The sequence below is a fragment of the Dermacentor albipictus genome, chromosome 1, assembly GCF_038994185.2.
Source record: "Dermacentor albipictus isolate Rhodes 1998 colony chromosome 1, USDA_Dalb.pri_finalv2, whole genome shotgun sequence".
Taxonomy (NCBI): domain Eukaryota; kingdom Metazoa; phylum Arthropoda; class Arachnida; order Ixodida; family Ixodidae; genus Dermacentor; species Dermacentor albipictus.
The window spans coordinates 372,142,742-372,170,682 of NC_091821.1; the positions used below are offsets into that span (position 1 = coordinate 372,142,742).

The following is a 27,941-nucleotide window of genomic DNA, read 5'->3' on the forward strand; positions in this document are numbered from 1 at the left end:
CTTTCTCTAAGAAACCTTGGCAGTCCACGATCAGTCACGCGATGTAGGCAGTTATGAGGTACGACTGGACGTCACAAGAAATAAGTAAAATGGCTTCCAGTCAGGGAATGCGTTCTTTTCATGCGTCTATTTACAATCATAGGTTATCTGAAGATCGAAATCATCCGATCTAAGTTGCGCCAGCAGCTCCGACGTAATTACTTTCTTCGAACCACCTTGACACTTTTTTTTTTCATCGAACCTTCTGGCAAAGTATTTCTACGGCCCACTTCCTTCGTTTCAGAAGCGCCCAAGAATACGCAGATAAAGAATTACGTCGTAACAAAAGGGGTAAACCATACGCCCGCTACAAGTTTGTAGGTTGTGCAACATTTCCGACCGGCAGGTACAATTGGTTGAGACAATGTGATTATTTCAATAGCATGTTGGGACAAAGCCGGACGGCACTATTCTTGAAGCCACGTGTCGTCTGCTAACAGACAGTACGGTTCGGAGGCTATAGCGAACAGCTTGGCAACGAGAGCCAACGAGAAATACTTAAGTTACAATATCCTCCGGATAAATTTACGCAACGTGGAGTCCCAACAATGCGGGGGGTCGTATTCGTCAACGCGCGCCTTTCATTCGGCGCTCCCACTGAAAGCCGACCCCGGTAACGGTGAAATAAGTCTGCGCGTCTTGATATCAGCGGCAGACAGCCAGACGAGCTAAGTGCTTCAGCAGGGTCTGGTCCTTTCTTTCGCTTCTTCGCATTTCTGCTCAGCTAGGTATACGACGCGGGAGTGTTCGGGGAAGGGGGCGTGCTAAGACAAGCGCTTGTCACCACGAAGCAGGACTTGCGGCTCGTTGCAACCCGAGACTCTGGGTACGGCTCGCGCAGCAAATACACGGCCACCTCCTACCTCCATTCACCTTGACGTATATCGTCAGGCCGAGAGCTCCGCGCTAAAGAGCCACCGCCGCCGTCGCGGCGCGCGTGAGTGCTACCGTGTCACAAGGCACTCTGTCGCTGTCGGCTATATCAAATATCCCGCGGTCAGCTTTTGCCATGGCAACAGCGGCGGCGGCAGCAGCAGCAGCAGCCGCAGCAAGGGCCGCTTCTGTCACCGTATATAGCGCGCGCTGCCGACTGGTGTCACACAATCTCGTCCCAGGCAGCTCACCGCTGTCCTCGTCTAAACAGCGGCGCTCTGTTACGCGTCGCCTCGGCACGGAAGGCAAAAGTACAGGGTGGCCCAAAGAGGGGTGGAAGGACGTATCTGGCCCCTGAGTGCGTCTCCTTCTCTGTAACACAATATGGCCATCGGGGGAGACAGGTGCTCAGCAGCCTTCGTGTCGGAGAGAGAGAGAGAGACTGGCATCACCGCTAAGCACATCTCGTCTAAACCTAGTTTTCTCTTAGCCAGGACACAGGCTGCCGCTCTGTGCGTGTCTGTGTGCGTGGGCGTGAGCGCACGCGCTATTGCGACTTGTTCCTTTACGCAAGCGCTGTGCTCTGACACGTGTCTGTTTCTCACCCCTCTCCCTTTTTTTGTGTGGCTGTGTCTTTTTTTCTTTGTCACTGCGCGCGCATAAATCGTCTGCAACTCCGCAGCGACGCACAAGAACGTCAATTATTGTTTTTTCTGCTCCAGTAAGACTGAACATGCGCAGAGTGCAAAATGAAATGACAAACAAAAACAATGTTTCCGCCGTAGGACGGATGTAGACAATAATGAATGGCAACATAATTCTGTCGTTTCGTTCTGTCGTGGAGAACGTACGCGTAAAGAAAGCGTATGTATAAAACCAGCAGGTGACACAAAGGTATTTTCGCAGCGAACTTGTTAACGCTAGTACAGTGCCTTTGTATGTCTTCAAAAGAAATATGGTAGAGAGAGGCAAAGAGAGAACGCGTCCGACAATGCATGTTATAAGTAAATAAATAAATAAATAAATAAATAAATAAATAAAAGGTGTCTGTAGCGAATCGACAGCTAAAAAAGAAACAAAAGCCGGACGGGGAATAATATGTTCCAGGAATATGGATGACATTACACACCGAATATTGGGAAATTTTCCAGGGCGTGAGTCAATTAAAAGAGGCACAAGAAATTAACAGACTAATGCGGTGCCCGCTAAAACGCCTAAGCCCTTACTAAGGGGTGAAATTAGCTAAATGATATCGCTATAACTAGAGAAATAAGAACCTGGAACTGGAACCTCGTATAGGTATAGCTGAATCCATCTACAAGAATATGGAAAATGCGGATACAAAGATTTTCCCAACAAAATCGAAAATAGTTAATTAAGCGAGTAAACCTGAGCGCGCACTGAGCGGTGACGAAGGAGGAGATATCCCATCAGTATCTATGTCACAGGAAGGAAACTGTGTGCAGAAAACGCAGTACATCGCGGTAGCGTAGCCTTATGGTAGCATGGTCCTCAGTGGTTAGTGAGCGTACAAAGCGTCTTTGAAAAATGATTTTGCAATATTGCATAGATGTACTAAGGGGCTTCATCTTCTCATTTACGAACACCACACCTATAGAGATTGGCTTCAAAGTAGTCTTTTCTTATACATTTAGGCAATGTAACACTGTTACCACGCTTAAAAAGCCTGCATTGATGTTTTATTAATAATTTCAGAAGCGAAAGCGGCCGCAGAACACATAATGGGCAACTATTAATTCCAGGTTCTGGTCCATCATTTGCTACTCAATAATGAAACGGTACTACGCACTAATCTTCGCGAGACGCTGCCCTCAATATGTATTAGAACTAAAACAAGATGCATAAATGAATATCGTTGGGATAACAAGCTTCCGACGTGTGTAAGAAGCGGCAGTCTTGGGAAACTATTCAGGAAGAGCAGAAATGGCACTCTCTGTTCACTGAGCAGTATACAAGTACACGAAACGTTAAACAAGCAGGCGTCACACCGAGCGAAACAGCTTAACTATAGACGATGCATATCAAAGTCCAAGACACTCACCCTTTCCTTTGTTCTCTGTAAAGAAAAAGATGTCCATATTAGTCAACACTCGTGCACTTCCTAAACTAAAGGGCAGGGTGGCTAAGCTGAACTGAAGTTCAGAGCCGGAAACAGCATGGCTCAATTTACTGAACTTACTTACTAGGAAACAAGAAATATGTACAAAAAATTGGAATCAGATATATGAGATGTCAGTTAGTGCACGCATGTGCTATCAAATGAAGAAAAGAAATGAAACTATAAAGGGCAGGATGAAATAACAACAGAAGTCAACAACAATAACACAAACGAAGTCAGAAAACAAGGTGACGTGTTCGCTTTTTTTTTTGCATAGTACAGTAACATTAGGTAACCAAATCATGAAACCATGCAAAAATAGAAAAAATTCGCAGCAACAACAACAAGAAAAGCGCCCAATAAATCAAGCGTTTGACGAACTGTGCTCGATATCACAGAACTAAAGAAGCCTAATTAGTGAGAAGTGGAGTGCGTGGAAAAAGGCCGCGGTAGCTCAAAAAGGCGTAATCAGGAATGCAAACGAGGGTCATGACAGAGTCGTTGTCTTCTAAATTGCCTTTCAAAGAAACATTAATGAGACTAGCCAATACAGCTCCCCCTCGCGGGCAAATGAAAGCCAGTTAGAACAGAAAAGGGCAGAAAGATCGCCGTAAGAAAAAAAAAAACAGATGAGCTACACATTCATCGATAAACTTTGCAACGGAGATATGGAGGGACGTGAGTTGAAAACGAAAAGAGGGAACGAGGGCGAGTGAGGGACAGAGAGAAGCAAAAGAGCATTCGGGAATCGAAATACAATACTAATCGCCGAAGTCGTGCATAGTAAATGAGCGCCTTTCCAAGCACAGTGGTGCGCTTCGCCCGAAGAAGAACCGCTTCGGCTTCCCCCAACATCCTGAATCGAAGGCAGCCTCGCCTCGTTTTCTCCCCGCACAGAACTCGATTGGTACCGTGCTCCTCGCTTCCAGAGGAGAGCGATGCAAATTTAAAACAATTAGCGAAGGCCCCCGGTCTAATTTCATTGAGAAGTTCCATCACGCTCTCAGAGCACGCTGCTTATATATACTTGCAAGCTTCCTACGCGCACCCGCAGGTCTTTGTAAAGGGCGACTCTTTGCGGGGCAAGTTAAGCTAGATGCGATGTGAAAGGCGTCCACGCATTGCTTTATCCTACGGGTCGCATTCTCTAGTGAGTTACCGGACGAAACATGGTTGCGAATTTAGAGTTTTGCCTCCCAGTAAATTGATCTCAGAGGCGAAGAAGAGGTTACGTCGTTGTCTGGTAGCGTCGACATGTGCTCCGTGCGTATGAAATGTAGAAGCGAGATTAATGAGTGAGTTGTATTCGCACCACTGTCAAAAAATGAGAAAGCTAGCTTCTTTCGCCAACGCCCATCAGGGACTGAAGAGCTGTTTGTCGTTGGACGCCTTCGTTGATACGTGCAACGTGACAATTCCCTGGCATCTTTTCCTACGAATGGTTCGCGTAAGAACGTTTCATTTGTGTGTGGGTGAGTAGGAAGCCACAACTCAACAACGTTCTTTTCATGGCGTGAAGTATATGCGGACGAAAGAAAAGTGATATCGGACATAATGATATAGAATCATGCACCCTACTTTAGTAAAAGCGCCTATATACCGTAAGCATTTGCTTTGAAAAGTTGGATATTTGTTGTGCTCTTTCATTTATTCCAAACGTTTTTTTTTTTCTTGCCAAAAAACCGCACATAGGTTCTTATTGCGGCATCTATATTCTAATCCAAGAAGAAAACAGTGGAATTCCATTCATGCCACCGAATTTATGCGTGTTGGACCCAATGCACGACTCGTCGCAAAACCTATGCACACTAGCCAAGTACTGAAGGTTTCGTCCACCTTTCCCGCTCTTCAGAGCCGCAAAGCACGACGCGAGTCAGTGAGTCGTCTGATCACCGACATCTTTCCTTTAACTCAAGGAACGAAAATGGGAAATGCTATGTTCGTCTCAGCGTTCAGTCCCGTTGATGGAGCTTCGACAACGAGCCTCATCACCGGTACAGCACGCGCCACAAGGCATGCAGAACCGCTCCATATTTTTCAAGCGGCAGACTTCTTGCTGTACAACACGCAGGTGGGGAATCAGCCGCAGACCAATGTCCCCGCCACTTTCTCTTCTCGCCGTGCATCGCGCACCAAGAAGCCTGCCTGTGCTCTCCCTCCAAGTCGTTTTCGTCTCGAAGGGAAGGACGACAATGTCTCCGCGTGGCCCACCGCAAAGTGAAAATCAGGGATGCCACCTCGCGTACTCCTTGCCATTGTCCACCGACCGCTGCCACCACCCGTGGCTCCATTGAGCGAGGTCGAAACCAATTTGGGAGGCCCACGGCTCCCGATACAAGAAAAGAAGGAAGCGAGAAGGAACGTTACAGAATAATAAAAGTGCCACATCCAGAAAAAGGCAGGGCTCACCCGAAATCGTTACATCCTAGTCACAGTCTTTTTTTTCTTTCTTTTTTTATCCCAGAAACATCCCGAGAGCTGCCTTGCTGGCATCGCGACGCAAGCAGCAGGCTGCCTAGGAGGCCCGACACGTCACCAAGACCACGCTGTCGCTAAAAGCGAAAGGGAAGGAGTTGTCGCTGGAGAGCGCGAGAGAAAGGGCCCGCACGACTACCTCCTGTCTAGTACGTGTGCGTTAGAAAGAAAGAGGAAGAGAGACCCAGAACAAGTGAGCAGAGAAAGAGAGGAGGACAGTTCGGCGGCGGCGGCGGCGGCGGCGGCGGCGGCGGCGGCGGCGACGGGGCGCGAATGAATGGCGGAGACGGGAACAAAAGATGAGGACCGGAGGAAGATGCTGCGCGCCGCCCGTGGGATCAATGCGGGCGACTACTGCTGCTGCAGTGCGCCATATGAGGTCGCCGCCACCACCAGCCCCGTCTGGATTCCAGTCCCGTATCCTCTTCCCCGTCTCCTCCTTTGCTGCCCTTCCTTTATTGCCTGCTTCGTCATTCTCGTTGTTACTCATCGACGAACGACGATACACCGACAACGCTTCGTTGCTACTACGAAAGCGGCAGCCCGCCTGGGGCGCCTCGCTTCGCCCCGCGCTACGCGCACTCCCTGCCACGGGCTATACTCAATTCTTTGTGACACAAACTAACTTTCACTTCCTTCAGACGAATTCGATCGCTTGAGGGTAAACTAGCATCCACAGACACGTTGAACGACACGCAGCTCCGAGCCTTTCCGCATAAATCGATAGGGGAAAAGGCAGGCCTGGAAACTTTAGTTCGACGAACACTAGGTGGAAAATGGCGGACGCTACGCAGACGGGGGACGTGTATTTCGTAAGTGTGATGCCATCCGGTACCCCCTCCTTCAACCCCTACACCTGAGTACACATAAAAGCGGTAGCCGTCGGCATATTCACGTACAGAAATACGCAAAACGGCGTCGGCAGAGTGTGTGCATGCCCATGATTTATCCTTCCTTATTGCGTAACCACGGTAACAGGGGCGGACAAGCGGTTTCAGTTAACTTTCTCCTGTTTTTTTTTTTTTCTATACGATCAGCTGTCACAATGTTTCTGAGAAGTGCACGAAAGCCGATGACACGCACAACACATATATTGTTATGTCCATCTTCTTGCAAAACTACTCAGCGGCCTTTCAGTGGCCTTTCAGTGGCTTTCCACTCAGTGATCTTTCAAAATGCCATACAAACATAAAAAAAATATTATACAAAACATATCCCACATAATGTTACGTGATCATACGAGAACACATATAAGCGATATGTGTTTTCATATGACAAGAGATTATTAGATGTGTGGCATATTGTCATATGAGCCTTTTTTACATGTATAACGCAACCCAGGCAAACTCCACGTGAAACAGTGAAACAGCCGCCTGTTCATCATGGGCCAACCTTCTAAAGAGAAGGAAGTTAACGAGAATGAGCGCTACAATACTGAGGTCACTTGAAGAGCAATTTTCGACTGAGGGCGGCGCGCTTGAAGCCACGGGTGAGCCACGGTGGGCCCGTGTTCCGGTCGGCGTAACGACTTCCAAATTGCGAGCGAGGACTCGCCAGCCTCATTACGAGAGCACGGAACCTCCGTTCTCCTCGGACATTCTAAGAAGGCACCGCAATTAAAGTACGCGCGTGTCCAGTTCACGCCGCTGTGGCGGGCGCAGGGAGTCGCCCTCTACGTATTCCAAAAGGACGACTCTCAGAGAACGTCGAAATTGGGCGCAATTTTAGGGGAGACTGTGAGACGAAAGTGCTGCAGTGACATTATCAGTCGCGGCCTTTAGTGATTTGCCAAAAAAAAAAGAAATATGCGCTTCAGAAGGACAGAGTGTCCCTTGTATCACAGCTTTTTTTTAAACGTACTACTTTTCTTTCTCTCCCGTTGCATGGCGCTATATACGTATATGTAGAAATATTATTGTATTATAGATTATTGTGTTATTGTATTACTGCATGTATGCAATGCTGTTTTGTAGAATAATTGAAAGTTTTAACTTAGAGTCCCTACTCCACCGTTACCATCGCAATGCCCACTGCTGTACTGTACGTCATGTTTTCTTAACAGGATATATTTTAAGAGCACACACGCACAGACACACAAAGAAAGGAAGACATGCCTTCTCAGCAAGTCAACGCTGCGCTTTTCGAAATTAAGAAAAGAGTAGGATAACAGACGCGAAGAAATAGAAAAAAAAAACGAGTTCCACCAGTCGTGTGGGATCTATAGAACAAACTGCCTGGCAACAGGGACGCGAACTTGTCGGCGGCATAGGAAAGCCGCGAGGCGGTCAAAATTGAATTTTCGAGCGTCGACAAAGACAGTGTAGCAACCCGCTTATCTCTACATGGTGGAATCGTCGCAGCGAAGGCGTTTTTTGTTTCGGCGCCAGCCACGAGTCAGCCGTTCCTTCGGGGGATCCAGTTGGGAAATCGCCGGCGTCATCTGTTAGCTCCTACACCTTGGAACCATTGGCCTCAGCAGTGGGCGCGAGGAAACAACAGTTCCGCGTCTGTACGCTCGGTTCTGCCACCAGGCTGGTGTGAGTCAGGAGGGATTTACTTTTCGACAGCGTCTGCCAATCCCAATTTTTCTTTATCCCACACCTTCAGCTCGAGACAAAGATTTCCTCCAGTGTAAAAAAAAAAAGAAAGGAAAAAACTCTGAACGCCTGCATTTCTACCGCAAGTTCTATTTGGAGCCGAAGTATGAAACCTGTGCGCAGTTAAAAAAAAAAGAAGAAAAGAAAAATGTGCGAACGAGGAAGCGGAAGCCTCCTTCTGCACTTTATTCTAAAATCCAACGACCACAACGCGGCAGATGTGGAATTTTCTTTAGAACCAAATTTCTACAGACTGACAGAATAAAAAAAAAGAAATGCAGAGGACAGCCTGTTGAGACGTGCTGGATATTCGGCTGTTCAGCCGCTAAGGTTGCAAAAATAAACCAACTTTAAATTTTATTTCTACATTGAGTTGAGACGTATGCCGAGACCATATGATGTACTCCTGTTCTCGTGGCAAGTTATATGTCGCCTTCAAACATTACTTCATTTAATTGTGGCTTTTTAAAGCTAGAAACTGCTGACAAGGCACCGCCTTCTGAAAGCCTCGACGCTGCATTGGTATCGATTCTGCTTTTCTGTTGCCCAGATGGCTCCTGGCACGTGACGGCGCCTTCGTAGCGCGGCCTACTGCCCTTGTGTGCGCAAAGAACCACGCACAATTATACGACTCTTTCTCTGTGTTCCGTTTGTTTTTTCGTCTATCGAGACGATGACTTCATTATTATTATTTTTTCGTTTCTGTGTTAGCACCACCGACCAGACTCGCCGGATATGGGACCCCTAAAACTAAAGCCAGTAAATGACTAATTTTGTTCTTCGTTGACTTCTTTTGTTTTAACGCTTTCGAATCTCCTCAGAAGCTCCGGACTAGCTTCGTCGCCGGAGTTCATTTGAAATGCAGGAAACGTTATGGCCCCCGAGGCGCACTACAGCGCAAATCAATCGCCCTAACTGCCTCTTTTTTCTCCCTCCTCATCAGGTAAAAAGCCAAGGAAACTCTATTGAATTAGACCATTTTGCGTTAGCGGGGCTTCGGAGATTTTTTCAGGCGGCTGCAGTGCGCATCTCGCATGGAAATAAAGTGGTGAGCCGTGGAAATCACTTACCCCTCTCGCCACTGACTTCGCGTTAAAGATAAATGCACGCAACATGCAAACAACGTGTGCTTCATCTAATGATCGACTCAAGCGTACGTGGCACACAGAGAAAAGCATACGTGGAGGGCATGTTTCGTCCACTATTCGAAATCTTGAGAGGGGCCTCACCGGCTCATGACCAGTGCACTGCAGATAATATATGGTCTAACGGCGTAGAGCTGGAGTTAAGCTCACGTTGACGCTAACAAATGTGAAGTTCGCCAATAATAAAACGTAAGCCACAACTTGCTTGAATTAATATCCCATCAGAAGGACTAAGCCATAACAGATTCTTAGCTGCCTTTTTTACGCCTTTTCTACGCCTTTTTTACGTGGTTGATAATTGTGGAGGCTGTTCGGCGCGGCGTCACTTTAATTCCGGCTGCAGAGTTCTACTTTAGTCTTTAGATTTGTCCTGTTGCAGGGTTCTACTTTGGTCTTTAGATTTGTCCTGTTGCTCTCCTTTCCTTTTTCCTTTTTCCTCCCCTCCTTCCTATCTTCCATTTCTGTGTTGCTGTCGCCTCACTTCAGAAGAGTAGGCAGGCGTTGTGCCCATTCCGGTGGCAGTTGCCAGCCTGCTCCTCGCTTTCCCTTTCCTGTTACCTGTGTATATGTGTATATGTGTGCAAAACAAATAATAATAATAATAATAACCTTTCTACCCTTCGCCACCTCTGATACCGTGATTCTAATATACCAGCGATTAAACTTTGTAATTATCAACAAAACCAATCCAACTCTCTCCTTCGGATGCCTTAAGTCGGTTTTGAGGAACCTCCAACAGCTCGCGGTAACAGCTTGCGATAACGCTTTCATATCTGCATGCGCCCTCAAATGATGTAACATATGTCACATCACGTGGTCGGCGGAATCTACCGCTCGTCGTAACGATTTGCTCGTCTTCGACCGATCGGTCGTTCAATTATTATCTATTATCCTGGCAGAAGAAGCCTCCAGCATACTATATGGTTCACAACGTAATTTCAACAGGGTGCGGCTCCAAGCGCGATCACCTAGACGTTCATCTTGTTGCACACCGACGCCCCACACAAGCAATCGAGGACGATGAACGTTAAAAAGGGCTGCAGCCTGTAAGAGGAGAAATAGCATCTCGCGAAGTTTGACTTCAATCAGCCACCAGATCATCGCAGCCAAATCGACGCACCTTACTTGAACAGCGCACGTCTGGTGACAAAACGCGCCCAGAAGTCGTTAGATGTGTGTGCATGAAAGTGCGCACTGAAAACACGGGAGATGAGGAGAGCGTCCGGCATGCGAACGTGCATGCCGGACGCATGCCGTTGGCATAACGTCCGCATGCACGTCCGTCATGACGTCCGTCATGCCGCATGCCGTCCGGCATGACGCATGCCGGACGCATGCCGTTTACACACACATGCATGCATGTGTGTGTAAAACATGGTGCAGCAACTTGCAGCGGGCTAGAAACATCAGACTAAGATTAATGTTACCTTTTCCTGACCACTTATGACGTAGCACCGAATCACTTTATTGGAGCGTTTTCTCAAGATTTAGCTTTCCTTTTTATTCCAATCATGACAAAAACTTGCGAACTAAAGACCGAAGCTTCAGTTTCAGTTAACTAACTAATTACCTAATTAACTAACTAACAGACTAAATAAATAAATAAATAAATAAATAAATAAATAAATAAATACGATGTTTCCATGACCGAACTTCCAAATAGGTACAATGCCCGCACCAGAAAACTTCACTTCTCGCAGTGCAAAACTTTAAACCTTCCACGCAAATAAAGCAAGAGGCAGTGCCACTGAACGTAACGCCTTCGCCACACTCACGAGTAGTTGTGCGTGACGCGAGGTGAAAAAAAAAAAATGTCGATGCTTCGCACGCGCATTACCGAAGGCGGCGCCCATATTGTGGACACTCGTTCACCGTTTGAAGCAAAAAAATACTAAAAGAAAGTCACGTAGAACAAAACCGCAACGCCATACGCGCAACCACACTGCTGCGCTCACTGACATCCAGCAAAAAGAGAGATGCCGGAACGAGAGGAAACAATGGCACGTGCTGCATAAAACACCGTCGAAGTTCACATAAACGAGCAGGGCGCGACAAAGCACTGCGGCTTCACGCAGCGTATACGGCTCGCTGCTCGCGTGCAGCAACAAAGCGAGGCAGAACGCAGCCGGCGCGCCCGAATGCATGCAGCACGCAAACCGCACATACAGAAAACGATGCGGGAAGACCGGAAAGAGTGAAATGAAAAATAACAAAGCGGAGTCTGGTCGATATGAGAGCGATTTGCGTGAGTTTGCTGTGCTCAGACGAGGCCGAAGCTAAACCCCACCGAAGCGTGCGCGCAGTTTCTTTTCAGCCTAGCGCGCTTCGCGAGTATTCGGGAAGGAAGCGCGAATTAACGAGCACGCAGCTGTCGACGTGTCTAGACTCAGAGGGGAGCAATATAGGAAGTACGGAAGAGAGAGAGAGAGAGAGAGAGAAATATAGAGAGAGAGATAGAGAGAGAGCGGGGCAGGAGAACAATTAATGAGCGACTGCTTTTCTGTTTCCTTTTCCTTACTCCCGGTATGCCGAGCGCCATTCTTCTTCTTCTTTTCTTTTTCTTCAAGGATAGAAACGGCACGGAGTATCCTCAAAACAAGCGCTCTTTCTCTCACGAGCACAAGGAACAGTTACAGCACGCCACGCAGCGCCAGCGACAGGCACTGACTCCACCGTCGACGTCACTACTTGGCATGCGTATAGGGCGGAGGGCGCATAAGACGGAGCACATGAAATCGTACACCCGCCACTCAGCGAAAAACTTCGCATTTCGATGGAGGAAAGGTCCTGCACAATTACACGCTGCGATCTCGCAAGGAACGCTCCCGAAATGCTCGCAACTTGAGTGCGCGTTGCCGCACGCATGTGTATAGTTCGGTGCGCGTCCGCTCATTTCTTTTTCCCCCTAAACATTTGCAAGCGAAATACCTCGGTGCGGTGGTCTTCCAACTTAAAGCAACAACGCACCCGGGCGCGCACGCAATAACTCGCGTGGCGATTCGTCGATTTGATACTCACGCTACTTAAACTAGGAAATTAAATGTAACGTGGACACCCACGCCCATACATGCAAGCAAGCGCATGTAGGGCGACTCACAAACTTAAGGCTATCCGCGGACTTACTCGCACACGCGTGCCCACCTTGGCCCCGCAGGCACTTTCGAAGCACAACTTTGAAGACAGAATGCGCGAAGTTGCTACTCATTGCATTCTCCTCGTCTCGTTAATTCAAAAGTTGCGCACTGATCAGCGTAGCTGAGCAGATGCGTGATACATGTAAGCGTTTCTTACGAGCACCGTCGGCTCGGGCAAAGAGTGGCCTGTAAGGAAAGTGTCGATAGCTGGTATTTCCCACTTTCTTTGAGACACACACGAGCGTGCACGAATGCAGAGAAAGAGAGAGAACGCTCCCACAGCTCCGTTTTTGATAAACGATCTCCATATTTCAAAGTGGACCCTAAGATACTTGGCGCAACTGTATAGTTACATTGTCCTCGAACATGCTTTAAAAAAAAAGTTACGAATGCTTAACAAATTACCGAGCTCAGCTTAGTCATTATGCTCTCAGCCCTAAAATTATGGCGAAGGATCCTGGAACACGATGTAATATAGGAAAGAAGAGCTAGGAAGATAAAAACCCACAATCTGGCAACTTGAAAAGAAGGGAGCCCTAAAGCGGTCAAGTGCATTACTAAAGCATTCACAAGATCGAGGACGAAATACAAAGAAAGAAAGAAACTGGGAGGCAGGCAAAAGAAAACGGGCCAGACGGAGAGAGCCTTAATTGAAACGAAGAACCGCAGCGTTCGCATTCCAGAGGAACGAAGAAAAGGAAGCCAGAAGAAGTTTTCCAGGCACAAGACGTTTCAACAACTGCGCAATTTTCCAGAGTTCTTGAGTCTCCACTGGGGAGAGCTCAGGAAAGGGAGTGGTAGAAAAGAGATTGGGAGGGAAGGACTGAAGAGAGAGAGAGGAGCACAAGCGATGCGAGAGCATTGGCGGACGCCATTAGCGAAGAGCCCCTCTATATACACAGCAGGAAGCGAAGACCACGCAGGCAGCGTCAGGGAGGAACGCCGCGCAAGGAGCACTGGTCCAACTAAACGGCGCGTTCGTGTCCCCTTCACCACCAGCCCCACACATTTGCCGTTCCCCGCTACCCTGCTTCGTGCTCTAACTCGCTCTTTAAAGGCAGGTCTCTCCATCCAACTAATGGTCCCAGCTAAGCACTGGATGGGACACGCCGATCTCAAGAGCGCTTCGGAGGGGACGAAGCACGCATTTCAAGCATCACAGCTGTCGTGTAGAAGAATTGGGAGCGGAGACGGCTGTGCCACATGCACATTTCGACTTGATGAATCCGAAACTAGGCATGCGTTAGCAAGACCTTCAACGGAACGGTCGTATAAAATAGCGTCCGCGGAGAACACTTAACACGGACGCATATAATGGTGCTAACGATGACACACTCTCAACGGACATGTTCTATTGGCCAGCCAAACGTTAACAACTTCTTCAGTGGCACTAGCGACACATAAAGTGCTTGAGATTAATGTCGAATGACGAACCTTAAACTGCAAGCACCTGAGAAGTGACCGGCAAACTGTCCTACGGGCAGCGCACTGAGAATCTGGCTTCTCTGCATGCAGACCCTCTTAAAGGAAAAGCGCACTTTCAAAAGCAGATTGATTTGGACGGCTTCTTTCCACCACACTAGCTGCTCGTATACGTGGGGCGCGAGCGCAAGTAGTTTAAATGGAGCGTCGTTATGTATAAAAAAGTCCGTTTGAATATCGCAATCACTAGTCCACCAGGGGGCAAACAACTTATGCTCATTTCCCAAAGAAGAAGCGTGAGAACGGAGGATGTCGCTATAGACAAACGCTTTTTGACTTCGGAGTTGAAACCTGACAACAATTTGGAAATTCAAGAGGAAGAAACAACGAATGATAGTAGTGCCTACACACAAACCACACATACTCGACTCCTTGGAAGCATGCAGACGACGAAAGTTCGGCTTTATATTGTCGCGTACACACGTAATCCTGCGTGCTATCTGTTCATGTGTAGCCTAAAGCAAGCGCGTCCGTTCTATCCCATCATTTACGGCTAGAATGCAGAAAACGTGACAATGGTGGGAGAGCGAAAAAGTGAATTCAAGACGGATGGACAGCGATGTCAATCAAATAACGTTCCACTAGTTACCATATGTCGCAGTAGAGAATATAAGTTAGGAGAGAAAGGGAATGTTTGGTGATCACGTGAAAGGTCACGCAATCAAAGGCGAGTCACTCGCATGCGCCGTTCGATTTCAATAAGCACAGTGGCTTCTTCAATGCCTCATGGGTTGACGAATATGCCGGACACGGATCCTGCTAAGGCTCTCGTGGAGCTAAGCAATGCCCGTCGCGACCGGCTGTACTAAAGAAAACACAAGCAACAACATTGTTTTGGAGCAAACAACAACAAATAAGACAAGATCAGGCTAGATTCGACCACGTATGCTAAATTCAGGCGTTACTCAAGATGGCGAAGCTTTAGAAAAGTGGCTTCAACTTAAAACGGGACCCCGCATCATAGCTGGTGACGCTAAGCAGAGCATTTTTCATGCATACGACGCACGACCCCTTTTTCATACTCATGCGCATCTGGAGGCCTCATTCATCACTCTACGTCAAAACTTTAATTTCAGGGTTGGCGTTTACCGAAGAACTTCATAGGAGACAAAACAGCGGGAAAATCTCTAATCTTAGTGAGGAAAGAGAAGCCAGAGGGCCTCAGAAGGCTGCCTTGCTTCGCAAGGCGATGAAGTTTCAAACGAATTCGAGATAAAGGAAAGCTCTTTTTTTTTTTTTCGTTGCTTCCCAGGAACCCGTCAGCCGACTGTTTCAAAAAGTTAGTTTTCCTTTTGTTGCAATTTTGGCTGTATCTTGGCAAAGCCATTTTTTTTATTTTTCGAAACCATGTCTGCCTAAAAAAAATCGGCAATATATATTAAGGCATAAAAAGTGGATGTCCATGCATGGAAAGCGAGAAAAAATTACGCACTGGAAAACTTCAGATAGAAGTCTCTTGGGCTTCAACCTACGCAAATTTATCTTAATTATCGGACCGGTACTTCAAGCACGTTGCACGTCGCTCCTGTTTTCCTTTTTGTTTCACTTTCTGCTCAAGACAACCATTGGAGGCGCATTCGAGAACAATGAATTCACCGTGCACGCTTTCGTGTTCTTCGGTTTGTTGTCGCTGCAGCTGCTGCGTACTCACAGTTTCTTTCCGTTTCGAACAGCTTACTCTTAAATTCCACGAGGGAATCTGTGGTATAAACTTTTTTAAAACAGGGTTGAAGTGCCTCAGACAGGCTGGCCAACGTTTCGATAGGTGGACCTATCTTCGTCAAAGACGAAGATAGGTCCACCTATCGAAACGTTGGCCAGCCTGTCTGAGGCACTTCAACCCTGTTTTAAAAAAGTTTATACCACAGTGTGCCATTCCATCTGCCAGCCCCTTTCTTGGTCGAGGGAATCTGAGGTATTTCGCGCTTTTATGAACCTTAAAATTAGTAAAGCTCTTGACATTGATGATATCCAAACAAAACCTATCAAGTATGTTTTAGAATACACCACTCCAGCTTTAACGCACGTCTCTAATCTGGCTTTACAGTCTGGGGTGTTCCCAGAAAAAAATTAATACGAGTAGAGTAACTGTACTGTTGGAAGGGGCCAACATAAACGACGTGTCAAATTACAGATCCATCTCAATCATTCCAGTATTTTCCAAAGGATTAGAAAGGTAATTTTTCTTTGGTTTCCAGTTATTTATCTACTCACTAAGCCATCTGAATGGCTAATCGCTAATTGCCTAAACATAAACCGTACAAAAACTAAAGTAATCTTGTTTCGCGCAAAAAATAAAGTTCTCACCAGTAATCAAACTTTAGTGTATGCCAGTAAGGAACTGCAAATTGTTGATGAATATAAAATATCAGATGTCACTTTTTCTTCGCACCATTACTTGGGATAAACATATTGAAAATATCTGCAAAAAAACTATCTACTATCACAGGTGTTGTGGCTCGATGTCGGTGTCTTCTTCCACCCAAAGCAAAACTTAACATTTATTATGTCTTACTTGCCATTTAAATTACTGTCGCTGAGTGTGGGTGGCTACAGGAAATGCGAATATTATTAAAATCCTTTCTTTGCAAAAGATGATGATTCGGCACATTGACAACATGGGTTTTCTGGAGACAGAGCAGCCAGCTTTCTTAAAGCATCAAATTATCTAAATAGAATATTTCTACACTCCTCGCCTTCTAAATTCGTTTTATTTCTCAAATACTGCTTTCAAAAATTTCCTAGTGTCTACTGTATCTTTGACACCAAAATTCATTTCTACCAATACAAGAAATAGTGATACGGTGGCATGTTCCGTTTTTTTTTTCTCTTGGTCTCTATATAATATTCGGGCTTGTTATTGTGTATTTATGTAAGTAATTAATTTATCCTGAGTGTCTAACAATGTTACGATTTTTGATGCAACCACCATGTGTGCGGTGTAACAGACCACCGGCCCAGTCAATTGACTCAAGACAGCTTAAGCTGTCTTTACAACAGCTTTTAGCCTTAGGTATCCGCCAGAACTCTTATATTTCTGGTAATAGATCTGTATTGTATTGTATTCCAATACAAGCACACAAAAGTCAAGTCAACGAGACTTGGTGTACAAGGAGACCTGGAATGTTCAGAAAACCAACGATATAGCTGGTATAACGAAACAATTCCTTTCGTTCGATTCTATACCGTTCCCATGGTCAATCGCTCACGACTGGCCGATTGACGATTTGAATGGGTTCAAAGCAAACTATGGCTATCTTGCTCACCAATGACACGCACCGTGTCCGTCCTATTATTGTTTCGGACGTACATGGCTAAATGATTTAGTTAGAGACGTAACATTTGTCGGTATACAGCACTTCGAACCACTGAAGATAAATACAGTAAAAGCTCGTTAATTCGAACCGCAAGGGGAAGCCGCTTCAGTTCGAATTAACGAAAGTTCGAACTAACGAAAGTAAAGGAGGGCAACAGTACACTGCGATTTGGAAGCAGTAGGGCATGTCAGAAATTTCGCGTGTCAGAAAGTGATGGCGTGTGCCGCGGGCACACGCCATCTTCAAGTTGAAGCTCTGGGTCCGACTGTGCCACACCACCGATGTCCACCGAAACGATTGTTAGCCGAGGCTTAACACCATCACAATGAATCGCGACGGCCGATACCTCCTAAGCTGAAAACAGAGGTGCACAACCGATGAAGACTGCCGAGACAAAGACGCTGAACATGTGAAGCTGGCGAAGGCCCTGATTCGTTGGTTCTTGATTGCAAGCGCAGCTGCGACGTACTTGATTCGCTGTGTTTTGGAGCTTGCCGTGCCATCTCCGCACAACATTAGCAGCTGTACAAGATTTGCAAAGCCTCCGAGATTCGCAACAGGCAAGAAGTCTCCGAGGTTACGTAGAACGGAGAGGCGGCAGCCGCCGCTGCCTTCTGGGTGACCCCACGTCGGTTACATTTTTGTCCGATTTTGCCTTCTCTCGTCGTTCTCTCCGTTTCGGAGGCAATACAGCCTTGTGTGTAGGCAGTAGGCGCGTTTCTCTGGCCGTGTGCCAGGCGAGCGTAGTTCGAATTATCCGTGAGGGAACCTTCTCGCGTTCGAATTAACGGACTTTTTTATACGTAGACTTCTATGGAGCTTGGCCGGACCAAATCGTGCAGTTCGAATTATCCATAAATTCGAATTATTGAAGTTCGAATTAACGAGCTTTCACTGTATTGCTTTGAAACTTCCAGTACTGCGCAGTTCGGTGCGACTGTCGTTATATGATCTTTAACGTGATTTTAAGCGAGCGTCTGTAAAAATAGCAGCAGTGCTTGCACTCTGTATGGAAGTCATAACACTTTTGCGTAAATCGCGCCTTCTGCAGTTTCCTTTGGACCGTTGCCAAAGTGGCGTTTCCTGTGACAACTACGAGTGTGTTTCAGCAATCCACGAGACTACCGTCGCTTGGTGTGTGACCTAAAGAGATAAAGACCTAAAGAAGTTCACTTCTGGACTTTCCTGAGCTCAAGAACATGTACACGTAAAGCCTTTAGTCAAGAACACGCGCTCCACTCGGCATGTGGCAGAAGCTGTCGCCGAACTTATAATGGTGCTCCTATAGCATCATCAGAGCTCTAAATGTCGGGAGACCGCGGAAACTCTCATCCTTGTTTTAAGAGCTCAGGCGGCTGGAGATGCAAATAGGAGAGCCGCAAAACGGAACGAAGTCAACTTTGGCCATATACAGAGTGGGCGATGCATACTTGTGACACACGGTGCGTGTCTAATTACGACGTGTAAACCCTAACCTTTTCTGTAGGATACATTTTCAAACTGGAGAAAAAATGTGCTTATTTGGTATCTTAATTAATGATGGTGAACGCAGAAATTGCGGCTGACGATACTCACGCGTCCGGCATCCCGCGTACAGCGTCCAGCATCAACCATCCCTTTGACAAAAAACCATTTCAGAGCACCCATACCCAACCACTCTTTTATCATCTAAGTTGCTCGTAGCTGGTCTTTCATTCTTTACAACGTTACTCCTCGGAATTTTGAGAATGACAGCCCGCTCACAAACGTCATGCAAAAAAAAAAACACCGACAGCACATACCTTTTGTGTTAGATCTTCTCAGATTGAAATATTAAAAGTGCGAAACAGTAACACGAGATCGGCCCACGCAAGAGGCTGCGTTTTTACCGGAAAGCTCGCCTTCGTGCGTAGCGTTCGCCGCCAGCGTTTCCCGGTAAACATTACGGGTACATAAACTGCAGTTGCCGGGAAGCGTGAAAAGCAGTCAGGGATCTTTGAATGCTGTCGGCGTTCCACTCTTAAAGGCGAAACTTAAGCGTCCTCCAAATTTCTGCACTGAAGATATTTACGTACTGTATGTTGTTCATTCGCGAAATTTCGTATAGAACAGAGCCAGTAACCGGCGCATATATAGATATAGTAGAGACAGCTCTAAACTCCACAGACTTAATAAAATCCTTGTGATGAAATACCTTTTAAGGTTAGTTCTCGTTGTCAACCGGTCTGTCACGAAACTGGAAAACTACTTCCTTGATCAGATGGCACGGACACATGCTCACGCCATGCATGTAGACAGGTTTAACATCACATGATGGTTTCTCGCGTTCACTTTTCATCCTGGTTTGCCGCGTCATCTAATGAAATTTGAAATGTACGACGCATTCATTTATTTTTCGGTCAGTGGCAACGCAGCGGTACGTCTCACGTGAAGTATCAGTCTTCTCGAAAACCGGTGGAGAGAAAAAAAATTGTTTACACCCTTGAGATGCAGTGTCACGTGCATGTTTAATCAGAATATGTCAGCTTACCGCTTCACGGTAAATTTTGCAAAGGATGAAAGTCTTCGTCCACGGGAGAGGACAACTACTTTCAACGGCAACAATAACGGGCACGGAGGATACGGCATGCGTACCACATGCCGTCTCTTGGCGATTGCGGTCACAGACCAAGCAACTACCCATTCATTCAAGCATGAGATCGCCGACGAGAAACTAACGCCTAAAAACAAAACAAAGGAGAACGTTTTCTCCACAAGAAACGTGCACACCTCGCAGATAAGCGCTTTTGCGAAGACGCACACGCACCTTTGACGGCCGCGGACGGGCGGCTCTGCGTCTCGTAGGGCGTCGAGTAAAAGTCGTCGTCCAGGGTGCCGACGACTCCGGCGGCCGCGGTGGCGAGAGCGGCCGCTCGACGCCGCGCGCCCATCTCCTTGCGGAACTGCTCCTTCAAGTCGGCAGGGTCGCAGTAGTCTGGTACCAGCACCAACTGCACCAGACACGAAAATGAAGGCAAGGGGAGAGAGAAGCAGCTTTAGTGGGCATCATAAACGTAAATTAACTAGTAGAGAGGATAAAATAAAAAACAAACAAAACGTACGCTCTCGAAAAACAAGCGACACACACGTGAGTCTTCCTCAATGTCTATTTCGATCGCCGCGCTCAAAGTCACTTGCTCCTTCTATTCGTATCTGAAGCCAAGATTCTGCAGGAGGAAACAAAGGTACAGTATCGAGGGCACACGTACGCGCGCCAGTACCTTACATTTGCTAAGACACGTACAACCGACAACAACGGCATCAAACACAAATGACACGAAAACTAGTACAATACAACTGCGTGCACTGCGATCGGGGAAGGAGCTTTCCAGTAAACAAGACCCACCTCGCCGGCAACGACTTCTCTTACAAATCGAAAAGTTGTTTCCTGTGTTCACGGAAATTGATTTTCACGGTCAACCAAACAGCGCAACCATTCCAGCAACTTCGTCAATGCTGATGAGTATAACGATTTATCATTACGCGCGCGCTCCTCATTGACACGACGGACGAAATTTTGGAAAGACGTGCGCGCATTCTGGCGCGCATTAGCGCGTTGGCACGCCGTGGTGCCAGCACTGTTTTCGTCATGTATGATGGCCCGACGTCCGGCGCTTTTGCACGCAATAATAATAATAATATTAATTGTAATTTCCGCGCGAGCGCCTCTCGGCGGTCTCCGTCGCTTCGACGACCACCGCCGGCTGCCGTCAAAACAGGGGGCGTTCAACGAATGGCGCCCAGCATGCCACGAGCCCAGTAGCGCGCGCAGCAACGACGACGCGCGAAGCGCGACAGAGGCGCATAAAAACCGGACATCGCACTTTAATTAACGACCGAATCACGGACGCCCGGCGAGCCGTCGTTCCAAGCAAAACCCCCCAGAAGCCAGAAAAATACCCGAATGTGTCTTGCCCTTTCTTTTTTTTTTTTTCTTCTTATTTTAATTTTTTTGTTCGATGAGGGCCTGGCTGTACGAAAGAACCGGAAGCGTTCGGTGCACTGTCGAGTGGGTGGAGGGAAGACAGGGGTGGTGACTGGAAAGGGAGGGATGGGAGGACGGAGGGGATGCGGCGCGGTGAACGCTATAGTCGCTTCGACAGACAGGCATACTACGCTCAGACAGGCGGACCCGTCAGGCGAACTTGGGAGAGAAACGTCGCGCCGTTCCCGCGCTTTCTTCCCCCACCGGTGACTGAGCAAGACGCGGCCGCGAGCTGTGGCGCTGCTTGGAATCTTCCATCATCTCGCGGCGTCGCGCCTGCCGCGAAGGGAGGATGATGGCCTGCCTGCATTACTCAGCTTGATTGCGCGCTGTTTGAGGCAGCCTCCGTTCCTTCCTTCCAGCGCCTCACCGGCTTGCCCCCCCCCCCTTCAGCTCCCCCCAGTAGCCCGTCCGCTGCGGTCGCTTGACACAGACACGTGGTCGGCCCGCGGACCATACGCTCTGGATGAGCGCGTCCCCCTCCTCCCCGCATTTATTGATACGGAAGTGCGCGACACTCAAGCAGGCCGTGCCGCGTGGTCCCCGTGGATGTCTCTCCCACGGGCGCACGGCTCAACGCATGACAGGCTCGTCCGGGCGGACGTTGCGTCGAGATCGGCCCCGAGCGACGGGCAGCCGAGACGGAGGAAGAGGATGTAGGGGCGATTCACTGACAGCGGCGCGTCCGTAACGTGCGAAAGTCGACACCTCTCGATGGAGCGCCTCCATATATGTTATATATACCGCCTTAACACGCCTCCTGCGGAAGCTGCTTGAGCAGCGTGCCTTCGGTCAGTTCAGAAAACAATAAAATATACAGAAAGCAACGGGAAGGTACTGATAATCATTTGTGTTTCTTGCGCATCTATCTGTCTATCTATCAAATATAATCTTCGGCATGCTGACGCCACGTCGAAGCAAAATAACATTTGTCGTAATCTGGTAAAGAACATGACTGAAAAAGAAACGAAAGAAAATGTCCAAAAACGCCTTTTTAAACATAAATTAGGCGCTTCTTCTGTGTTTTCAAATGTTCTCCTATGAGGCTGGAGATATATTTTATTTGTAGGAAAGACTGAGAGGGCGACCTGAGCTGGTGCTTTCTATATTGGAGCAATTTCAGCGTCACAGCCACTTGTTTCTATCGCTAACAATATAACCACAGAAATTCGTCATAAAATGCTTGTGGCATCTTAGGCTAGTGGTTTCAGAGCCTTCTGGCAGCAGCGCTACAAAGGTCATGTCAGACGGCAACTAACGTTTACTTCGAGCACAAGCAGGTTGCAATGGTTACAAGAAAGTCTGAGCATCGTATTAGAGTCCGCTTACTTTCGTTAATACTATTTGTATGGCGTCTTCTCACGACTCTTTAAGAAGGCTAGAGCCCTCTGAAACAAGCAGTCGAAGGTGCTATTAATACTGCATATACTCGAGTAAAGGCAGCGCTCGTGCAAGAGCCATACACACAAAACTTGGTGGCCCAAAATTTGAAAAGGTGCTGTAAAAAAAGAAAAAAAAGAAAGATCGTCGCTGCAGCTTGTCGGCTCTTTGACTCAGGGCGCGTGGCATGCGGTGTCTACGGACATTTTTGTGAAAAAATTTAAAGTCAGACGCACATCTAACGCCATGGATGGCACGGAGAACGGCTGTATCCACGAGTGCGTTGCCCAGCCAAGCCAGAGCAGCGGCGACATCGACAGTGGGGATGATTACAGACGGGCACCAGGTCGGCAATGTGCTTGCGCGAGCAAATAAATGCACTGTGAAAGCAATAGCTTTCTCTCGTTCGCTACAAAGGGACTGTGTATATTACGCGCAACCGGAAAAATTGGACCAAGATGGCATGCCATCGCGTAAGGGCTGCACCATGTCAAGGTAACAAAAAAATAAATAAATAAATAAGGAGCGAGTGCGGCTCCTACATGACTGTATACCACATATCGGCACAAATCTCCCAATCCTCTAACATGTTCTCCCACCCGCTGTCACCTGTCATTTGCAGGTGCACCAACAGTTTGGCCCCGAACCAGCCGAGACGAAAAGTTTCGGAGGACCAACGACAAATAACCGACGAGGCATATTCGTCACTCCAAACGCGCGGCAGCAGCGGACGTCAGCCGCAATGTACGTCGTTTCATCAAACGCTCCCGTGGGGCAGAAATTAATCGATGTAGCAGAGAGCAGTATAGCCTTCAGATCGCCAAGCCGCAATCGCACTGCCCTTGTCGTGATCCCGTTGTTCGGCCCCGGCAACCCTGGCAAGGAACCTGCGCTATTTCTCTCCGTTCAGTGGGCTTCCCCGAAAAAGAGCTTCGCACGATACTTCCTGCCAGAGCGCGCATCTGCGGGCTTTAAGAACGCCGAAGTAATGCGTCGTTTTCCGTTCGCAGAGCTGATGCCTCACTCGGCTCGCTCATTGTGTTGTGCAGTGGCGAAGCAGCAGCGGCACGAGTACGCGCTCACTCCTGCGCTTTGCCTCTCTCTCTCTCTCTCTCTCTCTCTCTCTCTCTCTCTCTCTCTCTCTCGTTTTCTTGTTCTTTCTACTCAACCGTGTCTGCTACACAAACACTTCGTTGGTCTCTGTCGTCGCCGGCACCATTGTTATTGCTGGCAGCGCTCCACCTTTAGCAGCGCAAGGGGCCGAATCAGCAGTGACAAATGGATCGGAGAACCAGCCGATGCCCTCCTCCTCCACTTCTTTTTCTTCCTCGACGGCGCAGCATCACACGGCGCGCACATATATACGGGAGCAAGCAGCGCGCCGGCGCCCAATCCCTCATCGCCATCGCGAGCGCGCTGTTGCCGCGCGCCGAGCCACCGCCCCCTCTCCCCCCCCCCCTCTTATCTCTGTCCCTTTTCGTCCCTCTGTACCACCCGCCATCCGTTTGTCTGCTTCCATCCCTTCGCTTTTGCAGCGGCAACGTTTTCCTTTTGCCTGCTCGGACTTTTTCGTCAACTGTTCCTTTCAACGCTCATAGTATATACTACTCGCTATCGCACCGCCTCCGCCTAGGCGCCCCCTCGCTGACCGCTCCGATGTAGCGCTCGGCCCAAGGTTCAGAGAAACAGGCTCTTATCAAGAATGAAAACCTGAATTTCGACTGTGTTCTTATAGTGCCTACGAGATAGCTGTTTGTCCTTTTTTTCTTTTTCCTTTGTAAAAAAAAAAGATGTACTGATGGACGATTGGTGCATTTGGAACAAACGTCAAGGCCTTCAGCGTCCGCGCCAAGCCGGCTCACAGCGCAGAATCAGAGCGCAGTTCCATATTCTCGGTGAAGAATTACATCAGGGGCTTGTAATTTAACAAGGAAGACCAGCAGAAACAATAGAATGCTCAGTTTCTTTCGTTAGCATCCCTCACATCTAATGCGCCCTTAATTAGAATTCTCAAGTTGTCAAAACCACTAATCTGCCCTTACCACCCTGGATTGGCGCTCCATGCCCACATCCAGAAATATCAACTTTCACACTAACATGGCTATGGCAAGCGAGTGCTCTGCGAAAGCTTCCTATACCGGAATAATAGAGGGACACAATAAATCAGGTTAGACTGGTAGACTGGCGTGCTGGAAGATGGGCAGAGGGCGAAGTAGGTGCGCTGCGCAAACCGCGCACGGGGGCCATCAAGAACGCGAGCTCCATTAGTTTGCAACCGCTTTTAGCCCGAGGGACCCCTAATTTCTGTTGGAAATAACACATTTATTTATTTACGCACTGATTGATTGATTGATTGATTGATTGATTGATTGATTGATTGATTGATTGATTGATTGATTGATTGATTGATTGATTGATTGATTGATTGATTGATTGATATTCTGCGGTTTTACATGCCAGCTGCACGATATGATTATGAGGCACGCGTTAGTGGGGGACTCTGGATTGACTCCGCATTTGCTGCGACAATGAAGGCCAAACAACTACTCTTTTAAGAATTCAGCAGTGACCACGCGGAATCCCGCGTTTTAGCTATTGCGCGTTGGTCGCCCCCCCCCCCCCCCCCCCCTCCATATATGACATTACAGTACTTTCATCTGCTTTGCGCAAGGAAAAAATTCCACTGCTCTTGTCACATTCGTATCTCTCTCGATTACGTAGATATGCAGTACAGCACTTTCTTTTAATTAAACACTTAACTAGCATTCGTAAGACGTTGCAATACTCTACGGCGTCACGGAAAGTTGGTGCGAGATTTACAAAAGTGAGTTGCAGCCAGCCTTACACTTGTGCTACAAAAGTGAGTTGCAGCCAGCCTTACACTTGTGCTGCTTTGTCTCACATACAGACTTTCCAGTCTCACCAACGGTGATCTAGTTTGTGTTCTAGGAGGGTAATCCAACAACGCATGCTATCTTAATATTTCATTTTGACTAACAACGCACGCTCATTTGAACTACGATGTACAAAGAGCATGCGCAATAAAGTCGTTACCATATACTATAGTTTAACGACATCTGCAGAGGGCTATATGGTGCATTGCATATCGACGGAAAATAAGCGCACAGGAAGACGCTAACAGCCGAGAAAGAAACAGGACAGGCGCTATCCTGTGATAGCCCGTGTCCTGTCTCTTTCTAGGCTGTTCGTGAGTGTCCTCCTGTGCGCCTATCTTCCGTCGAAATACTATACCATTATACAAATCCCAGCAAGCACTGCACTTTCGCGAAAAGAGGCTCAACAAAAATACTACAAAGCGTTTGCTATATCAGACATCAAGCAGGCAAACTTCACGCGTCCGGATGATAAACGAATGACGACGTCTGATGGTCGTCCCCAGACAGTGTCGAGGAAGGCTTCTAAATGCGAAATGCGTAAGGAAAAATGCTTGCACGGATTTTCAGCAAGCATTTCCCTCTCTCTCTCTCTCTCTCGAAGAGAACGCGCCGTATCTTTGACCAACACCATCCTTCTTTTCCCCGCGAAACCCGAGAGGATGCCGGAGAGCAGGACGACGAGAGGCAAGTGTGACACCACGAGAAAGCACTTTCGCGAGCAGTTTCCGGTTTACGACCCATAAAGCTTCCCAAGGGCAAGGCACAAAAACTTCCGCGAGCGACAGCAAATTCCTTGACCACCACCACGCCTTTAAGAAGGGGACGAGGCTGCGCACTCATCCCAGGGGAAAAAACTCACGAGGCAAACTCCACGCGACACAGGACGCCTTGACACGCACGCACGCACTCAGTAGGAGGACGATGATGCGCCTTTCCGAACGCAACAGCAAAAAAGAGAGAGAGAAAGAAAAAACAAGCAGAAGGGAACTGAAGCATCGGGCGACGCGGTGCAGCGACACAGAAGCCCTAAAAATCACCCACTCTCCCTCCTTTTCCACCATGCACTATACAGCCGCCAGCCGACGTCAAATGAAGGATGGCAGGCAAAGGACGCATCCCAGGGCGATGCGCACGGAGATAGGCACAGAAAGGAAGATGCCATACGAGTTCTTCTCGGGCCATTTAGGTCCAGCACCTCCTTCTTTCTTCCAGGAGGCTCAAGTGCCACGCGTCGTTGTGCACTTACGTTTTCTCCTTTCGAGACGACACAGTATAAAGCATTTCTCGAGGTGAAGTTCTCTCGACACCATAGACAAATTTCGAGAGCGGGAGCGGAAGCACGTCGCGTCGTTTGATGGCTCTGCCGAGACCTTACCGTCTTCGTTTTATGGTTATGATTACGTTTCCTTGCTTTCGTTTTCTTTAGCTCTTATTTTTTTGCGACACACGTTTTCCGAATGTGAGGACTAGAGCACATGCTGCGTTACACCTTGAAGAGCATGGAATCGCCAGAGGAATCCAGGCGTCGCAATAGAGCAATGGTATATACGTAGCTACGGGCCGTCTTGCGGGGCGCTACACGTTGCAGTATGCCGCAGTGTGGCCGTAACGTGGTTATATTCGGTACCCCTTGAATATTGGGGGAATCTCCTGTTGGGGGTGAACGCGCCTACTGACACAATCAAATAGTTACAGGAATTGTTGGAACGCTGACCACTGTCGAGAATGAAGCTTATTTCACCATTTGGTGAAGCATATTTCGAAAACGTTGTAGTGCAACACACAGGATCACGAGAAAGAGAATACGGGCGGGACGGGTGCTACACTTAAGAACTGTGAACCACGAACTGTGTCCATATTCTCTTCCTTGTCCCTTTCCCTTCCCCTCCCCCAAACAAGAACATATATATAGTTATATCATATGAAGCTATAAGAATATTTCATGTCATTGTTTGTTGGCTTCTTATGATTTCACTAATAACTATCGGGCCCCCAAGTTTCCATTCTGCTCGTTCAACCACAGCTATAACGAGAACATTAATACACTAATGAATTCGTTACCGCCTTCTAAAACGCTCAAAACAATTTTAATGGAACTAGCCAAGTGCTACGTTATTCCTTTAAGAAAACACCGCTGCTGAATGCAAGCATTACAATACCATACCTCACTGTATAATAGAAAGTTTCAACAGGACACAAACCGCACGAAAATTGAAACTCGCTAAGCTTGTTTAAAATGAGATATGTTTTTTTTTTCCTTGGTTGTGGCGAATTAAAGCGAACTCAATTTCAAGTGACATCTGGCGGGTGCAACGAAGACTCCTTTATTCAGCGCTCCCTCAGGATATATTTAATTCCACGCATCAATCGCTTGGCTAAGATTCCCTCGCGTTTCTGTGCAATTGCCTCCCTTCAGTCCTCCCTTGCTCTGTAATGGACTTGCTCGAGATTTCGAGAACAAACTTCCCTACACGGCAGAG

At 47.7% G+C, this 27,941-nt stretch overlaps 1 protein-coding gene across 3 annotated transcripts in view; it reads right to left on the reverse strand.

Annotated features, from left to right (window-relative positions):
- LOC135904071 (uncharacterized) overlaps nt 1-27,941 on the reverse strand; it is a 592,735-nt gene that overhangs the window by 123,073 nt on the left and 441,721 nt on the right. For all 3 annotated transcript variants that reach the window (XM_070531888.1, XM_065434658.1, XM_065434656.1), the window contains 2 exons: nt 19,967-20,150; nt 2,975-2,989 (listed from right to left, as the gene is read on the reverse strand). In XM_070531888.1, coding sequence (XP_070387989.1) covers nt 2,975-2,989; nt 19,967-20,150 — 199 coding nt within the window. The remainder of the gene's footprint in view (nt 1-2,974; nt 2,990-19,966; nt 20,151-27,941) is intronic.